A 20,806-nucleotide genomic window follows, 5' to 3' on the forward strand; every position below is an offset into this window, starting at 1 on the left:
CCATCCATGCCTTGACTTTCCCGATCCCATCCCTGCACATCCGAACAGCATCTCCGTTCTCTTCCCAGGCCCCGTGTCCCTGCTTCCACTGCCTGTGCATTTCCTTCTTGTGCCTCAGCTTGACCAACAGGTCTTTGCTCAGCCATCCTCGTTGTCTGCCCTCCCTGCCTGCTTTCTTATCATGGGGATGGAGATTAAATATTCATTTAATCTGTCCCAATTTAATTATGACTTAAATTATGACTAAAATTTCTGAGTGTATATATCCCATAAAATCAACACAGTGAGCCATGTTAACAAATCAACGTTTGTAGGAATAGGAGAATTAAAACATCAGCTTTGTCCACGTCCAAGCTCTCACGTAAAATTCCAAAGAAACAAAGCAATCAGGATTATCCTGAGCTCCTTTGGACTTAGTAAAGAATGACATTCTCAGAATGTTTCTACTGTATTTTAAATGTTGATCTTACTCTGCATGAGAGCAGGTTAAAATCTTCAAGCCAACCACATTTTCATCAAAAATTGTCCTTCTTAAAAGCATGCAACTGTGGAACATCATGAGTTTGGAATATTTCTGCAACACTACTGCAGCATTTGTATTGAGAACATATATTTTTTTCTTGACATGACTCTACAAGTAGGGCTTGCATATACTTCTGCAATACAATAAAAAAAATGCAGGAAATCAGCTTTTAGAATATAGAGAGCTGCAGACAGAGAGAGAGCTTTTCAAGGGCTATCATGCTAGCCTCACTATACTGCACTCTCAAGTGATATATGAATTGCAGCATACAGAACTTGCTATGGATAGCTTGCTATACACTGTCTTCAGCAGAATACTTGGGCAGGGACCTCACTTTCATAAGAAATCCCACAGAATTCAGCACAGCCATCCACAACCCTAAATTCAGGCATGGTCTCAATACACCTGTTGGACTGGAACCCCTGGGAGAAAGGATGCTCAGCACAGAGGAATATTGAGGGCAATCTGTAGCTGTATGTAGGAATAAGAAACCAATTGATGATGAAGCCCACTTGCTGTTGACTACCAGGATACTGTAAATACAGAAGAGCTATTGCTCAACAAAGCAGGGCAGCATTAAGAAGTAACGAAACTAAAATCCCTGTAAATATTCTGGGAAGTCTACCTTTGTGCCAGTACAGGTACAGCTCGGCTCTCTGTGCAGGGACAAAGAGCAGCCAGTTGAGTAAGGACTTCGGTTGCAACATACCACGACATTTACATTCATAATTAAAATGCTCCTCTAAACTCTTTAGCTTATCTTTCTCTGAATGCTTTGCCTCCCTCTGCCTCCAGGGCAAACTGGCCTGTTTTATCTCCCAAAGGACTTCATCTCCCAGCTTCAGGTGTCTACCGGGGATGCTGTACTCACAGTGAAGAGAAACTGGCGTCACTGGGGTGAAGTTCTTTGCAACTGCCTTAAGTTTCTGCCTTACAACGAGAGCACAGCGTGCAAGAAAGCTGCTTATTGCTGCCCATCGACTGGGAGCTTTGAGCCTGGATGCTACCGTCAGAGCCAGGCGTCCTGAGTTCCAGTACGATTTCTGCAGCATGAAGCAGCCTTTAAACACTGTTCTTTGTATCTGGGGTAACACAGAAGAATCAGTGATGTCAACATGTAGGAAAAGGGCAGGGTCATAGAGAAGTCAGTAAGTCAGTCTGCTGGGCACGGTGCAAGGAAGCACAGTTATATGCCCATTATTAAATGCTGAGACAGCCAGGAATGGGAGAAGCCTTTCAGTAGCCAAGACATAGCCCTTGTATTATTCCTTGCTTTATGGGAAAAGCAACAGTCTAAACACCTTGCAGACACAAAGGTTTATTTCAGACCCATTTTTGCACACTTGGACTCACCCCTCCAGCATTCACCATTTTGTTAGTGGTGTTTGTTAATGCAGGTAGGACTTGGTCCAACTACTTTGTGGGTGATTACATTACAGTTTGCAGGGGAAAATTATCTGAAAAGGCATACTGTATTAAACATATCCTGCATAGTTAAGAGAGGGAGGGGATATATTCCTTCACAGGGACCCACACAGAGAATATCATTTATAAGGACAGCTGCTGTTCAGCAGAGGAAAAGGTGTGCTCCCCAGCTGTTCTAGAAGAATCAGCTAGGACGATAATACAGAAGGAGAAAGAGAAATGACACTGGCACCGCTGAAGCTGCTGGAACAGCTTCATTTTTCTTTTGTTCATTTTAATGAAAGGCAGACTGGACCGGGAGATGATACAAATCTCTTCTGCAGTGACTGGTGCCACAACCTCCATCAGCCTCGGGGACGTGATGCAATGCTCCAGCCTTCCTTACAGCTGCCAGCATCCACGTCAGCTGGCGGCACTGCCTGTGAGCCACGCTGGTGGTTACGCCAACCTCGCCGAGAAACATCAGCGCACGTCAGCCTGGGTGCCTGACGCCGATGCCCGCCCCAGGGACATCCATCAGCCTTCCAGGGGTGTCTCCGGGAGAAAAAGGACTTCCTTGTAGTCCCCTGGGTGGCTGCAGACGTGTGGTTGAATGAGTAAATATAGACAGGTTGTCTGAAAACAGCAGCGGCGTGGGGGGGTTAAGGCACAAATAACCAGAGAAGCCGCAGACTGTGCCGGCAGTTAAATATAGGTTTGCAGATTCAGGCCAGGGGGGAATTTTCTGAAGCATGTAAAAAACTGGCCTGGCTTTAAAACAGCCTAAATCCATCCTTCAGTTTTGTGCCATCTTTTAAACATGCGGATTAAATCAGAATTAAAAGGTGACTGCACAAAAGACTTCTGCACGTCGCCCCCCGCCAAGCAGTGGTGTTTCCAGCTCAAGGCTTCATTTCCATCATGCACACACTTTTTACTAATGGTGTGAGGAAATGATTCTGGATAATAGACACCAGGATCTGACTAGGGACACGGGGAGCAATGGGAAGGCTTCACTGCTCGCATTGAGTGAACTGGATCGCTGCTTAAACAGGGCACAAAGAAACAATATGTGCTTGAACAGGTCCAAATAGAAGTCCTTCCCCCAAGGAATAAATACAGCAGGCTACAGCAGGGGGTGGGAATCCCTGTCCTGGGCTGCCACTCCCCTCACACATCTGAATGGGTAACGAGGTGGACAGCGAGCTCCCAGGGTGCCGACGTCTGACATGGAAAGCGTTTATGAGATCCATAAACAAGGACCATGCAGTTGCATTGAGAGGTGATGTTACATCTGATTTCCCTTGTGCCTAGTTCAGCTTTCCACAAGGAAAAAAGCTCCTTTTTTTCCCCCTTCTCAACAGTGAAATAATTAAGGGCCTCCAGGCACCGTCTGTTTAATGCATTAAAGAAATGACAGCATGGGGCTCCTCGCTGTATCTGAGGAAGATATTGCAAAATCCAAACTGGTAACTAGAAAATACAGGCTGAAACTGAGATGCAAGTCTGTGCCAGAGATGGCAGCGAGCGAGTGGAACAAGCCTGTAAAGGCCGTGATGGATTCTCCAGCTGCAGAATGTTATAACCATCAGGACTGAATGTTTTGCAAACTGCAGTTAATTCACGGTGTCATGCCACCAAATCAGATTACTTCAAAGCCCTTTTACCTGACAAGCTCCGAGTCTCTGAACTTGCATCTCAGGCAAGTTAGCAGGCATCATTAAGGAATAGCTGAGCTCTAGAAGCTAGCATCTAGGAAAGGAAATTTTGTTTTATATTTTTTTAAAGATTATTACACCTGGCCAGCTTAAAGCATTCACGAGTTGTGAGTCAGGGCCCAAGGCACCACGCAGCTGATTGAAAAATATGCGTATTTTACAACAAGAATAAATATTGCTTCATTTTTATTTGCCTTCTGTCTTTTTGGACTTTCAAGCTTCAGGCTTCAAGCTCTGCTCTACAATCGTGATGTCCATAAGCTAGAGGTCACTGAGGCTAATTTATGTAAATACACTGATTACTGCAGCATCGTATAACTGTAAGAGGTGTTCAGGATAATACCAAATATTTTGATATAAGATAGTTCATTTGGAAGGGACCTTCAAAGATCATCTGGTCCAACTGCACCATTGATATTTGCAGTATCAAATCCTCCCTCCTGAACTGGTATTTACAGTAAAGATGTGAGATTTCACCACCATGATTATTAAAGCCAGTTTTCCCTTTTAAAGCTAGCCACATTGGGAAGGGGAAAAAAAAAAAAAAAAAAAAGCAGCAGCTGCAGTTACTCCATCTCCTTCAACAGCTACCTGCCAACATCTATGGGTTTCCAGTCACAGTTCCCTCATCACACAAGGACTGGAGGGGGGAGAGGGGCATTGGTAATCCTACAGGCCTTTTTCATCCCTGCTATCTGTGGGCACTCCCTCCAGACCGATGCAGCTTTGTGCTTCTCTCCTCTCTTTTCTGGAATGCAGAAGCCTTTTGTGCAGTCCTTCCTCCCCAGAGGGTGCCAGGACGGATGGGCTGGGGAACAGACACCAGCCAGGACAGAGGAGATGCCGGCGCTATGGAATTCCCACAGGACCCCAGGCAAATCTCCATTTCCATTAGGTTCCTTCCCCGGCCCTCCCACAGAGATGAAAGCTGGAATTTCTCACCTCAGTTTCCCTAACAGGAAAAAAAAAAAAAAAAAAAAAAAAACACAGCATCTCCAGACCCTACCCCTTTTGTCACCCAAACATTCCTGGATACCAGGGCAGTAAGGAAACTCTGCAGCACTGGGGGACAGATATGAGCTGGTGTATAGCAGGGGAGAAGAAACCCGACCAGTTCACACCAGTTAAATCTGGGTAAAGCCATCAGACAAGATTTCAGTATGGCCAAGCATTTGCTGGAAAAGGCAGTGATGACCCAAGATGAGGATGAAGACCAGCACCTAGCCAAGGGGCTCTCTGTCACACATTTCCTGCGCAGCCAAACACACTTTGTAATGGCACAAGACGCACGGAGCACAAGCGTAAATCCAAAGCTGTCTCTAATGAGCTGTGGGCCATGAATGAATAATTTAAGTCTGCACGCTAGCGACTGTCCTGCTGGTGCTGATTACTGCCTAGGACGTAGCCAGCAGCACGTCCCCCAGAACCCAGGCAGTGTGTGACAGGGGTTAGGAGAGATGCAAAGACCCTGGGTGCGTACCAGGACACGGAGCAGCCCCAGAGAGACTGACCGTGTGCTGGAGGTGAAATGGAGCACACAGGGGTGGCAGGATCCCCTCTGTGGTGTGATTTGGGGCTCAAACTGTGCTGCCTTACTGGGAATGAGCATAACCACTGTCAGGAGCTGCAGGCTTTGTCCCTGCTGCTGGGGTCATCCTGTAGGGCTGGGGCTGGGCGTAGAAAACCTCAGCACACCACGGGATTTCTCAGCTGCCCATGCTGACCAGACACCTGGGACAGGTTTGGACACTGGCCCCAAAGGATTTCTTACTGGACACCGGTGCCAATCCCCAGTTAGCCGCAGAAGTAAGCGCAGCGCCCGGCTCTGCTTGTTTACATGGACTCAGCAGAACTGGTTATTGAATCAGCATCTTCCAAAAGCGATAAACTCCAACCAACTCCTTTTATGTGTGGATGAATGCGGTGCTGGAGATGTTTGTTAGCACAACCAACAGCTGCTGGAGCCCTGCTCAGGCTTCCTGAGAACACAGCCTCAACTTGACCCCGCTGCGCTCGAGTTCATATAGCTGTTTCTTCACGTAAACAGAGATTTTCGCTTAGCTCTTTAAAATATCATTTTGCTCTGAAAAATTACAGACTCCACACAGGGAATGCTGGTAAGCAAAACACATCTCACTGGGGTTAGGCCAGCAGTGCTCTCTGCTCAGAGGGAGAGCGAGGGTCCTATCCTTGTCATAACTTGCAACATTTACCAAAGCCGTGCTCTGAATTCATCCCTGTTTTGAAGCGATGGCAAAAATTTTCCAAGCACTGCAAGGTTGAGCATTCACTCCCTGGTTTTATGCCATAAGAACTTCATAAAGGGAGCAGGGGGGCAGCCGCACCATCATATCTCCACTACAAAACAAGTGCATGCACCAAGCTACACACCAAGTCAAAACCTTGGGGCATTTTGGGGTCAATGAAGACCTAATTAAGCAACTCCCCAGACGAAAACCACATTCACATGAGACAGCTCCAGCTGCCCAGATCCAGCAAGGCTGGCAAAACACTGCCCAACAGGTCGAAGAGCAGGTGAGGTGAAACAGAGAGATGTTTGCATTTAGGGAGAGCGAGAAAAGCAGGTTAACATGGCAGTGCAGTGGACAGACGGACAGAAGCAGCCATATAACCCTGCGGGGCTGCCTCTGCCTGCAGCCCCGAGCAAGCAAAAGCACCCGGGCGGTGCGGTGCTGGCAGGGGCCGCGCGGCTCTCAGCAATCAGCTCACAGGAAATAAACACTCGGGATTATTTTTAATGCGCTTGGAAAAAAACCACCCTCACGCAGAGGCCCAGCACGAGGGGCCAAGTACCATAAAAGTCTCATGTAAGCTTTGTTTGGAGGATTTAAGTAGGGCATAAGTGATGTATACACTTGATCTGACCCTCTTTGTAAAGGGAAGAATTTCACCCCACTGGTGGAAGCATCATCGAGTGATGAGAAAGGTTTGAAATAAAGAGAGGCCTCTATCTCACAACTACATGCTGATTTTTCTGCAGATTTTTCAATTTGGGGTTTCAAAGAGCTCAGGAATACTGGGCTTTGGTTATAAACTTTCACATTTTTAGAAAGCGGTCTTTTTCATTCTCACTCAAGTACAGGCCAAACCTCATCTCCAAACTTCTGCTCTTCCACATGACTTAGAAAGCACAAAACCCCAGCTGCTGCCAAGGTAAAACATGGCCTTGCGTTTCCTCACTAAAATTCAGTGTTACAGCAAGAGCTGGACACCACATCAGCTGGATAGAGATGAATTTTTATCATGGAATCACAGAATGGTTTGGGCAGGGCAAGACTCTTAAAGACCACCTAATCCCACCCCTGCCATGGGCAGGGACACCTCCCACCAGGTTGCCCAAAGCCCCACCCAGCCTGGCCTTGAACACCTCCAGGGATGGGGCATCCACAGCTTCTCTGGGCAGCCTGTGCCAGGGCTTCACCACCCTCACAGTCAAGAATTTCTTCTGAATATCTAATCTAAATTGAGTCTCTTTTAGTATAAAGCCATTCCCCTTGTGCTATCAACACACCCCCTGACAGAGTCCCTCCCCAGTTTTCCTGTAGTCCCCTTTAGTTACTGGCAGGCCCCTGTAAGGTCTCCCCAGAGCCTTCTCTTCTCCAGGCTGAACAACCCCAACTCTCCCAGCTTGTTTTTGTAGGAGAGGTGCTCCGGGCCCCTGATCATCCTTGTGGCCTTCCCCTGGACCTGCTCCAACAGCTCCATGTCCTCATGCTGGGGCCCCAGAGCTGAACACAGCAGTCTAGGTGGGCTCTCACAGCTTTTCAGGTGAAGAAGAGCTGCAAGTGGGCCATGAAAGGGAGAACCCCCAAGGCAATTTGGCCCCAAACGCCCAAGGCCACAAGCCACCAGCCCAGCTCCCACTGCCCACCACGTCCCGACCAACGCCACCAAGGCACCACGGTGCCACCATGCCGCAGCCCTTACCTGGTCACCCCATACTCTGGGGGCGGCTGGTACCGGACAACCGCCACCTCTGTCCTGGCAGGCTGGGGGGCCACATAGGAAGCCTTGAGGACGTCCTGCGCTCCTGCTGGGTGCTGCTCACCATAGAAGAGCCCGTGCTCGGGCACCTTGCTGCCAGGGGACGCCGCCACCGCCGCTGCCTTGGCTTTGTAGGGGTACTCGGGCGGCGGGCCCCGCGGGTCCATGCCTTTGCTGGGTGCTGGGGCTGCCTTCAGCCCTTTGCTGCCTGCTGGGGCGGGTGGGTGCTGCTTGGCCCCGTTCCTCTCCAGCGAGAGCTGCATGATCCTCTCGCTCAGCGAGCGCACGTGGCCCTGCTTCAGCTCCTTCAGTGCATCGTCCTTATGCGCCTGCCCGCTGCCGGCCCGGCTCACCGTCGGCCTCCCCTCTGTCCTGGACTTCTGGCCAGAGGTGCCAGCGACATAAAATCCCGGCCCTGTTGGCGGCTGTCCCCGGAAAAACTGGGACTGGGCCTTGGCTTCCTCGTAGGTGGGGAGCTCTTCGCTGCTGTGCGGGGGCTGCGCGGCCCGGGGCTGCTTCTCCATCGCAGCACCGTCCCCCTGGTGCTCCTGCCCCTGCGGTTCCTGCCGCGCCGACGGCTGGACCATTTGTGGGTCCTCTGGCGCGAGGTTTTCTGTGGAAGAGAGAGTGCTGGCAGTGCTGTTGGAGGGGCCGGCGCTGCCCGTCGCTTGGTGCTGTATGGCCAGCAGGTTCATGTTCTCGCTGGGGTTGCCATACCTCAGCTGCTCCTGGATCAGGCGCTGCAGGACCGTGCCGGCTGCCACCTCCTCCGAGCCTCGCATCTCCACCTCTGAGCTCCGGAGGAAGTTTGGAGGGTGCAAGGTGCAGAGGGCTTCCTCGGCTAGGTGGGGAGAGAGAGGCAGCGGTTAGCCCTGCGCCAGCCCGGGGGTTTGCTCAACTTGCTTTTGGCTGCCTGGAACGAGCACCATGTTCTTCACGTGGAGGCCTGGCACCCCTCTGCCCCTCTGAAGCCTCATGGCTGTCATCCTCATCCCCCACGCAGCTTCATTCATTCTGTGTGCAGTGACCCCCAAGAAACACACACCTGTCCCCTCAACACCCTCCTTGGGCCCCATACCGACCCCAGTCAATGGAGGCACAGGGAAACGTGATCTTTTCTAAGACACACATTGGGTAAATCCCTCCCTGGAGATGCCTTGCACAGACTGCAGAGGCAGCCTCCGTGGCAATGCCAAATCAGACGACGCATTTTTGACAGCTGAAGTTCGATGAGACGAATCCCCTCACAAGTGCACTGCACGCCACAAGAAAATGTAACGCAGAACACATCACATAAAAACTCTAAAATTATACTGAAAATAAAAGGGCTCGGAGAGTGTAATTAAAAAGGAATCTGTGCTCTGGCATCTTGTCTTAAAACTGCAATTTCCCCTCTGGCCAATAACACTATTTGTATGTGAGTCAATGCTAACTTTTGTAATTTTGCTGGGTGAGTACAAAGACGACGTTAAGGTCACAGATGTAATATCAGCATTTTAAATATCACAGAACAAACTATCGTAGCAGAGACTACTGAAGTAAAGCAGAGGCAATGGTATAATCCTTTCAGCCAGTCTCCCAAGCTGTATTTGCATGGGATAAGGTGTTACCGATGCTGTACCGATGCTGCACAGCTGGGAGGTGGGTGCCAAATACTGAAGCAGGCTCCAGCCCCCTTTTTGAACTCACCCCTGCTTGTTATGTGTAGCAGCACGGGCATCACAAGCCACAGAAAGTGAAATATGCAGTGAAGTTTGCCTGAGGCAAAGCATCTAAAGGCATAATCCTTCCTTCCTGGAGCCCATCATCCCAAGGAGGTGTAAAGACCTGCATGAGGGCTGCTTGCACCCAAAGGGGTGCTCCTGAAAGATAGAGCCTGGTGTAGGCAAAAACGAAAATAAGCTCTCAGCTCTGCACAGTCCTCCCGATTTCCTAGACAAGAAGGAGGTGCTGTTCTGAGTTCAGTTTTTGAGGTCATTCTTGGCAACTTTTTTCTCTATCCTGCTGTTTCCAATTCTCAAAGGAGTTCTTCAGCAGTACTTGTATTTGTTTTTTTGGCATTCAAAAGTAGTTAAAAAGCAAAACTTTCTCCTGAGGTCTGGTATTTCCCTGAGGTTTCATCAGTTATTGCACATGCTGTGGGATAACTTATATACAATCCGGATGCCAGAGGGGAAGAGAAGCCTTTGACTCTTAACTGTGAGAATAGGTCATTTCCACTAACATTATTTTTTTTGTGGAAAAAAGCTTAAACATGACTGTGGGGCTTGAGGGGGAGAGAAGATTCCCAGGCTGTTCCACTCCATGCCTGCTCTGCAAAATATACTTCTCTGCTTTCCCTGGGACAACATTACCTGCCCATCGGCCTGACTGGCTGTGGTGGCAGCCTGGCCACCAGGTTTCTGAGGGTCTGCCAGCTCCCTGGGCCAGTGCTGGAGCCAAAAAGCAGCAGATATATGTGCACAGCCACCTGTCTGCACAACAGCCAAGCATCCATCTACATTACATGTCCCCGCAGCTACAGCGAACTCTTACTGCTGTATCTGCATTATCACAGTGCACAGAAGTCTTGCCATAATGGACATTTTTGCAGACTTGCAATAAAAACCTCCCTTATGTGCGAGAAAGGTCGCAGTCTGGTTATTAGACTAGGAGTGAGGGAAGTGGATAAAGCCAACACCACACATTTGAGACAGCTCTTTATCATTAACGACAAGGATTTTCTCTCCCGTGCTAGTCAACCGCTGGTATCCTTATATTCAGGAGATGCACTCCAGGAGCCTATTTTTGAGGTCCAGAAGGACTGAGCACCGTGTGCCTTACACAGGGTACCAGCAGTCCTCCTCTGTCAGCAGGAAGCTACGGACCTCAGTCCAGCTGATCAGAGAAGAGCAACCACATCCAGAAGGATGAGCAGAAATGGTGCATCCTCCACAAGCACAGGTGACAAATGATGGTGGTTGTAACCCTCATGTTAAAGGCAACTCTCCTTTGACTGTGCTGGGGATGAGGAGCTGGCCTTTCACCTCTTTAAATATTACTTGCAAGTGGTCCAAGCTGTTTGGTTTATGCTTAGGGAAAAGCCTGGAGGTAACTGCCATGGGTTCCTGTGGAAGAGTGGCCACCCACTTACCAGCTTTTTCTTTAGCACTGATGGCTTCAGCTGTTAGCGGAGAAACTTCATGCCTGCCAGCAAACAACTGGTGGTCCTGGTAAAGAAAGCCAGCGTCTTCCAGTAGCTGGCCTGGGGTGGTAGGCTTGTAACAAATAGCTGTGGAGCCTGCGAGGAAGAAAGATGGGTTGTCAGGAAATAAACCACTTGTATGACAAAATATAAAGCCATGATTAATGACAGAAGCCCCCCAAAAAATAATCTTGAGCCTTGTTAGGTGCTTGAGAAGCCGAGTCTCCTCCTTGGAGATCTTCTAAAGCCACCTGGACATGGTGCTGGGCAGCCTGCTCTGTGTGTTCCTTCTCAAGCAGGGGTTGGACCACATGGACCCAGAGGTGCCTTCCAACCCTTCTGTGGCTCTCGGAATGGCAACAAGCTACCAAATGAGGCACAGCCCCAGGACAAGCTCACAAACGAGGCACAGCCCCAGGACACAAAGCCAAGACCCAGCATAAAACCAAAGGGGTAAGGAGGAGGACAGACAGATAGGTGAGGACCCAGCCACACATTCAACAGGGCCTTAGTCTGAAAGGCTCAACCACAAAATCTTCTCAGGACTAACAGCTCAGTAAGACAGAAAATTACCAAGACACAAAATATGGCTAACGCTATCAAGGGAGTTCATAAATCACTTGGACCAGATGTTTTTAATGCAATAGAGAGGATGTAGCTGGAGAGCCCCCGGACATGTCCGGCAGGAGCTGTGCGCCCCAGCTCAGGCACCCCATGGACAGGGGAGGCTGGATCGGCCTCACAGCACCAGGCTCTCTGGGCACGCACTGAGGCTCATCCTAAATCTGCTCTCAGGGTGCCTTTTTCTAGCAGTGCTTGATTTAACAAGCTCACACAAAACGCCTCTTGGCGATCTTAAGGTGGGGATGGCACTGGCTTCTTCCCCTCCCGACTCCATTCTCTGAGTGCTGCCTCATCTCCCAAAGAGAAGGCTCGTTGAGGCCCAGACCTCGGAGGTGAGCATCTCATCCCCCCATGGGGACGCAACCAAATCCCTCTCTATACCACTACTGGTTGCCAAACATTTGGGGCCAAGAGATGGCCATCGACCTCCAGCACTGCCGAGGGACCTGCTTGGGCAGGAGGTGGGGGGCTTGTGGTGGCACCAGCAGGGTGTCCACCCATCCCAGCAGGGCATCTGTCCATCCCGGCAGGGCAGGAAGCCCACAGGCACGGGGACAAGCTTGCACAAGGATCTCACACATTTTTACATCCATGTCAACGCTGATTCCACACCCCTGCACGGACCAGGGCAGCAGGAGGAGGCAGGATCTAGCCCATCGTCATTGCAGGCATGAAGACGCAGAAATTATTTTCCTCCGAGCGCCGAGGAGAGGAAATAGGCATTTCTGAGAAATGTTAACGAATTCAGCACTTCACCATTCATATTATGCACAAATCTGCATGGCGGTTAGCTATATTTAGAGAGCAAGGAGGGAAGACTGCTCACTTGAGTAGATAAGAGGCAAATATGTTTGTCAAAATTAGCACGGGAGACAGCTCCAGCACAAATGCTGATGCTGATACAGACACAAAAAATCTCAGGGCCCAGTTTCTAACACTACCCCCATAACCTGGTGCAGACCATCACCACAGCCACCCTTCACCGCTCCTGTGCACACACACACACGGCCCTGCCCTGGAACCGGGGATTCTGCCTGAAACAGAAGAGTTACGAGTCTGGGCTTGGTTTACGAATAAAAGCTGGACTGGGATAAAACAAAACCTGCACACACAAGGAAGAAAAACGGTCTTGAGCATTACAGGCAGCCTAAACCATCAGCTAGGCTTCACCCCTCACCAAACAAAGCCTAAAATAAAGAAACTGCTACTAACATTTTACTTTATTTAATTTGCCTCCTGCATTTTGAGCCAGTAGACACCCTTGGGTTGCGTCTTCAAGTTTTTCTATGCACAAAAAAGCAAATAAAGATTTGGTTTTCTGAAATGGCAGCAGAAATTCTCACCTGACCGCTTGTCTTTGGGAGTTGTATCCGTGGCAAAGGATACAGGAGGAGAAGTGAGATGGTTTTGCTGGGAATTACAGCAGAAGGCAAGGAGGGAGATGAGAAGCAGCTCACACAGGGAATCCAGTGCCCACAGGCGAATGATTTAGAGACTGAGCAACATCAGACACTTGCTGGGACACCTTGGTTAGCAGCCCAGGCTCCTTCGGTCATAAGCGAGAGCTTCATCCTCAGAGGGGGACTGAGCCTCTCCAAACAGGGAGGAGATGCTCTCCATTTAAGACCCTGGTCTCGGGCACTGCCCAGAAGTTGCATGCTTTGGACCAGATCCCTTCCAGCACAGCTCATGCTGCAGTGAGGCACAGCTCTGAGCCTCTCTCCCCTGTGAAACCTCAGTCTGGCCAATTGCACTGGCATCACGTTCACCTAAAATACTGCAGCATAACACCTTAAATTAATGACAAAAGTGAGGGAGCCACGTTGCATTACTGAAAGGCACACTTTTATGGAAACCCCTTTGATCAACAGGTCAAAACCTTTCCACAAAGCAGCTCCACTCCCTAAAAACGTGAACGCTCACCATCCATAAGCATAAAACTTTAGGAAAGAGATAAAAAAAAAAAAAATAACAGCTGCAAGTCCATGGCACATGCTGCCACATCACGGGGCGCCAAGGGACCATCACCCCTCCCAGGACACATCCCCAGGGAAGGGTTTTAACCCAGAGGGTGCAGGGCAGTGCACAGGCATCACCCCGCCAGCTGCCATCTGCCTGGTGCCTGTTAGATCTGAGCCATTATCTCATTCCTGGGCTGGGTCACTCCGTGCTGAATTCACCCTTCATTACCGAGTTCACCCTTCCTTACTGACCCTCCCCTATCTGAGTGCCTGCCTGGCACCCGTCCGCGTGTTTCCCTGCTTTAAGCTAGGCAGACGTCACGCCGCCTTATCCCGGAGCCTCACCACGCAGCCGTGCAATTCATTTGAAGATTTCCAACTATTTTGGTGAATCACTCGCTAAGATTAACGCCAGGGACTCAGCAAGGACCCACAGATGGAGGAGCGATGCTTGAATGTTTCCCGTTTCTGATGTGGTTTCGGTCTGGTTTTGAGTGGGAGCTGAACCAAAACCCCATAGGAAGCGTGGGGCCGCGATGTTACAGGAAAGCCACGTCTGTAGAGCAACGCCAGCGTCTCCCAGCAGCACATTTCCTCCTCAAACCGTATCTGGAGTGGGTGGTGTTCTTCCAGCCCACCTTCTGCTGCTTACATCTGCACCAGAACACCCCAAAACTGACAGAACAGAAACGACAGCATTTCAAAGCCCACATCTGTCCTCCTGTCTCGCGGCCAAGCCAGCAGGATATATAAATACCTTATTCCATCTTCAAAATGCTTCCTCCATGGAAGTATCTCAGGTCAACGAGAAAGCCAAGGAATTGCCCAGGGGCTCTCCTGCCCAAAAAGACCTCCAGGAGCACCCCCAGCACAGGTACCATCGTTTCCCTCTCCAAAAATTGCATCATCCAAGCGAGCACCAATCTACAAAGGCTAATAAGAAAAGGAGATAGGGGCGTCCAAACCCCATCACTGCCAAGGAATCGGGCGAAAATACCCAAATTTAAGGGCAGCTAAGGCGGAACGCTCTCCGTTTCGCTTCAGCCCGACGCGCTGATTTTCATGTCCGCTTCCCCTCAGCAAAAAAACAAAGCGACCCAACGCCGAGCTCGGCACGAAGCAGAGCAGCCACCCTTGGAAAGCAGCTCCCAGAGCTGGCAGAGGATCACATGGATGCTGGAAGAGCGGGGCCAAGCCTCCCTGCCCGGCGGATGCCCGCAGATCAGGTGCACGGGCGTGCAGGGGCACACAGGCGGCGGCAGAGCTTTCATCTCGCAGGGATAGGATTTTTATGAAATTTTAATCATTCACGGGTTGTTTTATTTTTTTTTTTCCCCTCCTCCCCATCTTCCCAGGCTCGCACGCTGCGGAGGAGCGGGATGCACGGGGGGTGTTTTAACAGCAGCGGGATGTTATCGCACCTGCACAGCCAGGCGGGGCGAGGAGACACGCTTTCATGTGGCTTCGGTATGGTTTGCAGAAAAATACGTGCCTCTATTTATTATAAGCTACGAATTTGCCTCTAAGGCTATGTCACCGATCTGCTGTACCGCCTGGATTTATAATAAGGGCTCAAGGAATCAAATCAATAATTGAAATTTCTGCTTTGATCCAGGCGCTGTGATTACGACTTCTGTCAGCGTCGCCGTTCCCAGATAAAAGGCGAGGTGGTGCTCGGAGCTGGGAGCAGGGAGGGAAGAAACTGTCGAGGAGTGAAGTACAAAGGCTGGCACGGAGCTGGTGAATCAGAGCAGCGCTTGTACTGGAGACATTTCACTACTCTGTCAATTCTCCTTCCCAAGGCATGAAAAAACCCTTTCATCCGAGAGAGAAGTCATCATGCAAATTCTCAGGGAATGAAAACGCCTCCCCCCCCCCCCTTTTTTAGCAGAAAATAATATAATCATGCTTCAACCAGCCACAACACATCGACAAGGCGTCAGCAAGGCAGGAGTTTAAGCTACGGTCAACTTTGCTGTACTTACTGCCTTTAAAAACGATCGCATTGCAGACAGGCGCTGGCACGATCGGTTTCACGGGATATTTAAGCCCTTCCATTAATTAAACAGGAGTGAAACAGGACCTAGGACTGCACAGACACTGCGGATCATTGAGTCTGGTTCCTCGGTACTTCAAGCAACCACGTTATAAAACTCCCCTCTTGCTCTGCCTGAACGGCATCTTAAAATGCAGTTTTTGCCCCGTTCCTCCCATTTGCAGGCTGTTTAGGGTCCTGTTCCTCCGACACACACACGAACTCCTCTCGTTTCCCACTCACATCGCTCTTTATCCACGTATTTTTTCGCCAGTGGTGTCCTTTAGGTTAAATAGCTTTCTCCCTGAGTCATTCCCACAAACTTGCAAGCGTACAAAGGAGGCTGGGATACGGGCAGAACAAAAATAGTACAAAGACCGTACAGTGCTCTTGAACGGAAAATGCAGGCATTGAACTCTATCTTATGCATTTTCATATTTCTCGAGCTTTTCCTTTTTTAAGCGCAGCCAACAGGCCGTGCACCAGGCGCTTCGTTTGATCCACGTTAAGAGCCGCTCGCGATAGCCCAGCCCTGAGCATAATGCAAGGGCTCTGCTTATCTCAAACGGCACGTCTCAGGGAAAAAGACGCGAAGCCTTCTTCCCACCCGATTATATATTGCAATTATGAGCCTCCCATTATTAAATCATTACACGCAATTTATATTCGGCTGCTTTTGAGAGGCAGAAGCGCAACGAAGCCGTTACCCACAGAAGCGCTAACAAGATAATTGCCTCTCGCTCCTGCTCGCAAACGGCTGAGCTCAGATTTACAGCAGGGAAAATCGCTCTAACGGCCGACAGCGAGCAGCCTGCGGCTCCGAAAAGGTTCAGAAACGGCCCCAAACCACCAGATGCTGCAGGCAGGGGAACACGTACACACTGCGGGACACCCAAACGCCCCGCTCGGCCCCAGGACCTGCTGCCTACCCCGCGCAGTGCACACCCGGGTCCCTCCAGCCACCTCGGGGGACCCCAGTGCCGTCCCCAGATCCAGCAGGGATTTCCCCTAAATAAACCAAACTAAGGCACATTTGCATCTAGAACAGCTAGTCCCGAGAACTGCTCTGTTCTTTAATCCCAGGCTCTGCTTTCCTGAAACGCAGCATCCCGCTGCTTCTGCTCTCACGTGCACCAGGACACCGCTGGAGGGACTTCGCTCGGCTGTTCCCCAGCTTCACACCCCCAAAATTCAGTGCTGAATCCCACCTACTGAAAAAGCCACGTAAAACACCACAAAAAGAGATACACTTTCTGAATCCTAAAGTTTCAATAGAAACAGTTTTCTTAATTATTTTTATAGAGAAAGGTGATGTTGTTCTTATTAGCATTATTTTATATTTCTATCCATTTCTATTTCTGATGAATGAAGGCTGGTCTATTTTAAAATTCAGGACATAAATGGGAACCAGACTACATCCACCCCAAAGCTGCCAAAAAGAAACTGCTGTACGAAACCAAAAATCCTCCTGGGATTTTCCCAAATCCACAGAATACTCCCCAGCACCAAAGTTTCCACTGGGACCGCTCCGCGAGCAGCCAGCCAGCGAGGGCTGAGGGAGGAGTGCTCAGCCCTCCCCTTCACAGTTTCCAGTCCAGGGGGGCCACGAAAGGCACGCTCTCCCACCTCACCCCGAGGAACATCGTGTCTCCCCCTGCCCATGGCTCCTCCTGGGATCGGATCCCGGAGGCACACCAGAGCCCTCCCTGGCGAGGCCGATTCTCTGCTGCTTTCCGAAATCAGGCTGGGTTTGTCCAACCGGCAGCGAGGGAAGAAATGGTTTTAAATGAGCAAATTGGGAAGCACGGGGATGGAGTAAAGCATCCAAAGCTTCTGCAGAGGAAACCTGTGCTTCGATCCAGTTCTGCACAGCTTTGCTGCAGCTGCTGCGGACCTGGCGGAGAGGCAGGGATCTCCACCGAGACGCGAATCTGCCGGGTAAATGCCATGCGCTCACCTCCGGGACAAGCAGCACGGGCACTGCCCCGAGCTCCTCCGCAGCATCTCAGCAGTGATTTGTGGATAGAAACGAGAAATAAGTTAGAGCAATCCCAAATTCTGCCACCTCGAGGGGTCTCAGAGGGGCAGCACTTGCATCAAGAGGTCGAAGCTGTCTGCTCCCAGCACATCCGGAGGGGAAAGCCAAGCCTGGGGCACATCCCTCCCTCTCAGTTTCCCACCCTAACACATCCCGATCACGCCGGCATCACCTCCGTGCCAAAGCCACACCGGTTAATGCCCCTTCTCCCTTTCACAGCCTCGCTCCCATTTCCCCGGCAGGATGGGGACAGGATGCTTTTTTGTCTGAAACATCCCCTCGCCAGCCCCGAGGACTGGATCCCTTTTAGAGATTTCAGAGCCCAGCGCCCAGAAAGTCATTCGGAGTCATTTCCCGACGAGAGACGTGCACATACACCCATGGACGTGTGGGAATGGCAGCCTGGAAAACCAAGGGGACACCCCGACTTCCAAGCTGTTCCTCTCTCAGAAAGCCGCCTCGGCTTATTTTTGAGGGGAAAAAATACCCAGATACGTATACGAATATCCAAGCAGAAAGCCCCGAGCTGGCTGGACACAGCCCGAGGCCCTGCGGACGCCCTGGCGCAGCTCTGGGTCCCCGCAGCCCCACACGCAGCTGCTCCGCACAGCACCAGGAAAAAGAAAAAAAAAAAAAGGCAACAAAAAAAAACCCACCGCACACCCCTTTTTTTGTTTTTCCATCGCAAGAGGAAAACGAGCGAGCGGCGACCTTCCTGGCTGGAAAACCACGGAGCACAAAACCTGGCAGGAGGACTGCGATGGGGGGGGGGGGGGGGGGTAACTTGGTGTGGGGTTTGGGTTTTTTTGGGGTGTTAACTCCTTTTTCAATGCATTTTGCGCTCAGACGCGAGTTTCTCTGCTCTCCCTGTAGGGGTAGGGGGTGAAACCTCACCCCCCCCCCGCACCACCAGGAGAAGCCGCGGCAGGCCCCGGGTCCGAGCCGCAGCGAAGCCCCGTCCGCAGCCAGAAATCCCCCCCCGCGTGCTCCTCCTTCAAAATTCCCCCCAAAACATCACTTTTTGGGGCCGCCCCCGTCCCCTCTCCCAGCTCCTCTCCCGGTTTTCGGCGCCGAGCGGGGAAAACTCCCCCGGGTGCCCGGGGAAGGTGCGGGGGGGACACGGCCGGGCGGGGTGAACGCGGCCCCGAGCCCACCGGGGGGGGGGGGCACGGTCACGGAGGGGTTCCCACGGTCACCGGAGGGGTCCCCACGGTCACGGCGGGTTCCCGCGGCTCCCACCCGGGGCAGCGGCGGGGCAGGACCCCGGAGGAGGACCTTTTCCCACCGGATCCCCCCCGTTACGTGGGTCCCACCGCCCCCTGCCCGCTCCCCGCGCTCCCCCCCGGCACATCCCCGGGAGCATCCCGCCGCGGTTTTCCGGCCGTGCGCCGCCGCTTCCCCGCACACGTGGCCGCGGGCACCCCCCCCCCCCGGTGCGCGGGGAGCTGCGGACGGCCGGACACACGCGCGGACACGCGGACGGGGCCGCCCCCCGCCGGTTACCTCCGGCTCCGCGCCCCGCCGTCCCCGGCAGCCCCGCGGCCATCCGCGCCCCGCCGCTCCCCGCCGCGATCCGCCCGGGGCCGCGGGGCGGGGCGGGGCGGGCGGCCGAGGGGGCGGAGCCTAACGTTGTGGGCGGGGCTCAGCCATGTGGGCGGGAGCCTGGCTTTGTGGGCGGGGCCTAACCGGGTGGGCGAGGCCGAGAGTTGTGGGCGTTGTGAGCGGGTTGGGGGGCGTGGTCTATATTAGTGGGCGTGGCTAACGTTTGGGGCGTGGTTATGGGGTAGGGGGGCGGGGGGCGGGGCTGGCGCAGCCCTGGGCCGCGGGGGGGCTCCGGGGCTGAGCCCTGTCCTAGGGGCTTGCAGGGGTGCGGGCAGTGCCCGTAGGGCCACACGGAGACCCAGAGCTGTGTGTTAAGCCGAGGCAGAATCCCTTCATCCGTAGGGCATCCTGCCCAGACCCTAGGGCATCCTGCCCAGACCCTAGGACATCCTTCCTACCTCCTAAGGCATCCTCCACATCCCCTAGAGCCCCATCCCTAGGGCATCGTCCCCACCTCTTTAGGACATCCTCCCCATCTCTTTAGGACATCCTCACCATCCCTAGGGCATCGTCCCCAGCCCCTAGGGCCCCATCTGCTAAGGCATCCTCCCCATCCCCTAAGACATTCTCCCCATCCCTAGGGCAACCTCCCCATCCCCTAGGACACCCTTCAATCTCCTAAGGCATCCTGGCCATCCAGAGGACATCCTCCCCATCCCCTAGAGCCTCATCCCCTAGGACATCCTCCCCATCCAAAAGGCAACCTCCCCATCCATAGGACATCTTCCCCATCCCCTAGGGTCCCATCCCCTAGGACATCCTCCCCATCCCCTGAGAAATCGTCCCCATCCCCTACCACCTAAGCCATCCTCCCCATCCCTAAGATATCCCCCATCCCCTAGGACATCCTCCTCACGCCTAGGGCATCCTCCAGCTTCACCTCAATGCCCCAGTGGTTTGTTCCTGCACTAACCTGGGTCGCGCCCCGCCTGCGCAGGACCGGGGGGCACAGCGAGCACGGTGCTACAAACACAGCCCCTTCCCCTTGCTGCCCGCCTGCTGCGTCGCCCAGCTGTGTGTGTGCAGGGCGCTTCACACTGACCCCAGCATTTATGGGACCGGCTCTGTGGCGCTGCCCCACGGGACGGACCTCTTCTGGGGTGCTGGGCACCGCCGGCGTGCCGCTCGGGTTCCTGAAGCCCGTTGTTCCAGGTGACCAGCCGAGCGAGCTGCGTGGTGCCGGCGTGGCCCCCCTTCCTCTTGCACCCCTTCCTCCTCGATCTTCATACACGGACACAATATTCAGGCCCCAGAGGGACTGACAGTGGGCTCTGCTTCCAAAATACTGCGCTGAAGGGGGAAATTTGGGTAGAAATGCAGCAAGAGCTGCTGCCCCGGGAGGGGTCTCTGAAGCTTTGGAGCCGAAGCACTGACAGGAGCCGCCTGAGTTTTAGGGGCACTGCGCTCCCTGCTGTGGGGCTGGTTTTGGAACAAGCGCGGCAGGGATCCGGGGCGTCTCCGTGGGCAGCTGGAACAGGCAGGGTTTGCGCTTGAGCAGAGCAGGGAATTGCAAATCCCTTCTGCTGTTCAGGGGGGAGGCAAGGAAAAGCATCGCATCCTTGGCACGCATTTTAACTTCCTTGGGGAAAAATCAACTGACTTAGGGGAGCAGACTTGGACGAGAGAGAGATGCCCAGTTCCCTCCCCTGCTGCGGATGCCCCGAGTACCTCAAGGCAAAGAATTTAGGTCCAAATTCAAGATTTTCAGTGAC

The 20,806-nt window shown here is 52.4% G+C and overlaps 1 protein-coding gene across 1 annotated transcript in view; it reads right to left on the reverse strand.

The window, feature by feature from the left end:
* The window catches only part of AMOTL1 (angiomotin like 1), a 67,250-nt gene that overhangs the window by 37,981 nt on the left and 8,463 nt on the right, over positions 1 to 20,806 (reverse strand). Inside the window, exons 3-4 of the mRNA XM_035328516.1 lie at positions 10,784 to 10,930; positions 7,594 to 8,491 (exon numbers count right to left, since the gene is read on the reverse strand). Of these exons, the coding sequence (XP_035184407.1) occupies positions 7,594 to 8,491; positions 10,784 to 10,930 (1,045 nt within the window). The remainder of the gene's footprint in view (positions 1 to 7,593; positions 8,492 to 10,783; positions 10,931 to 20,806) is intronic.

Source organism: Oxyura jamaicensis, chromosome 1, assembly GCF_011077185.1.
Source record: "Oxyura jamaicensis isolate SHBP4307 breed ruddy duck chromosome 1, BPBGC_Ojam_1.0, whole genome shotgun sequence".
NCBI lineage: Eukaryota > Metazoa > Chordata > Aves > Anseriformes > Anatidae > Oxyura > Oxyura jamaicensis.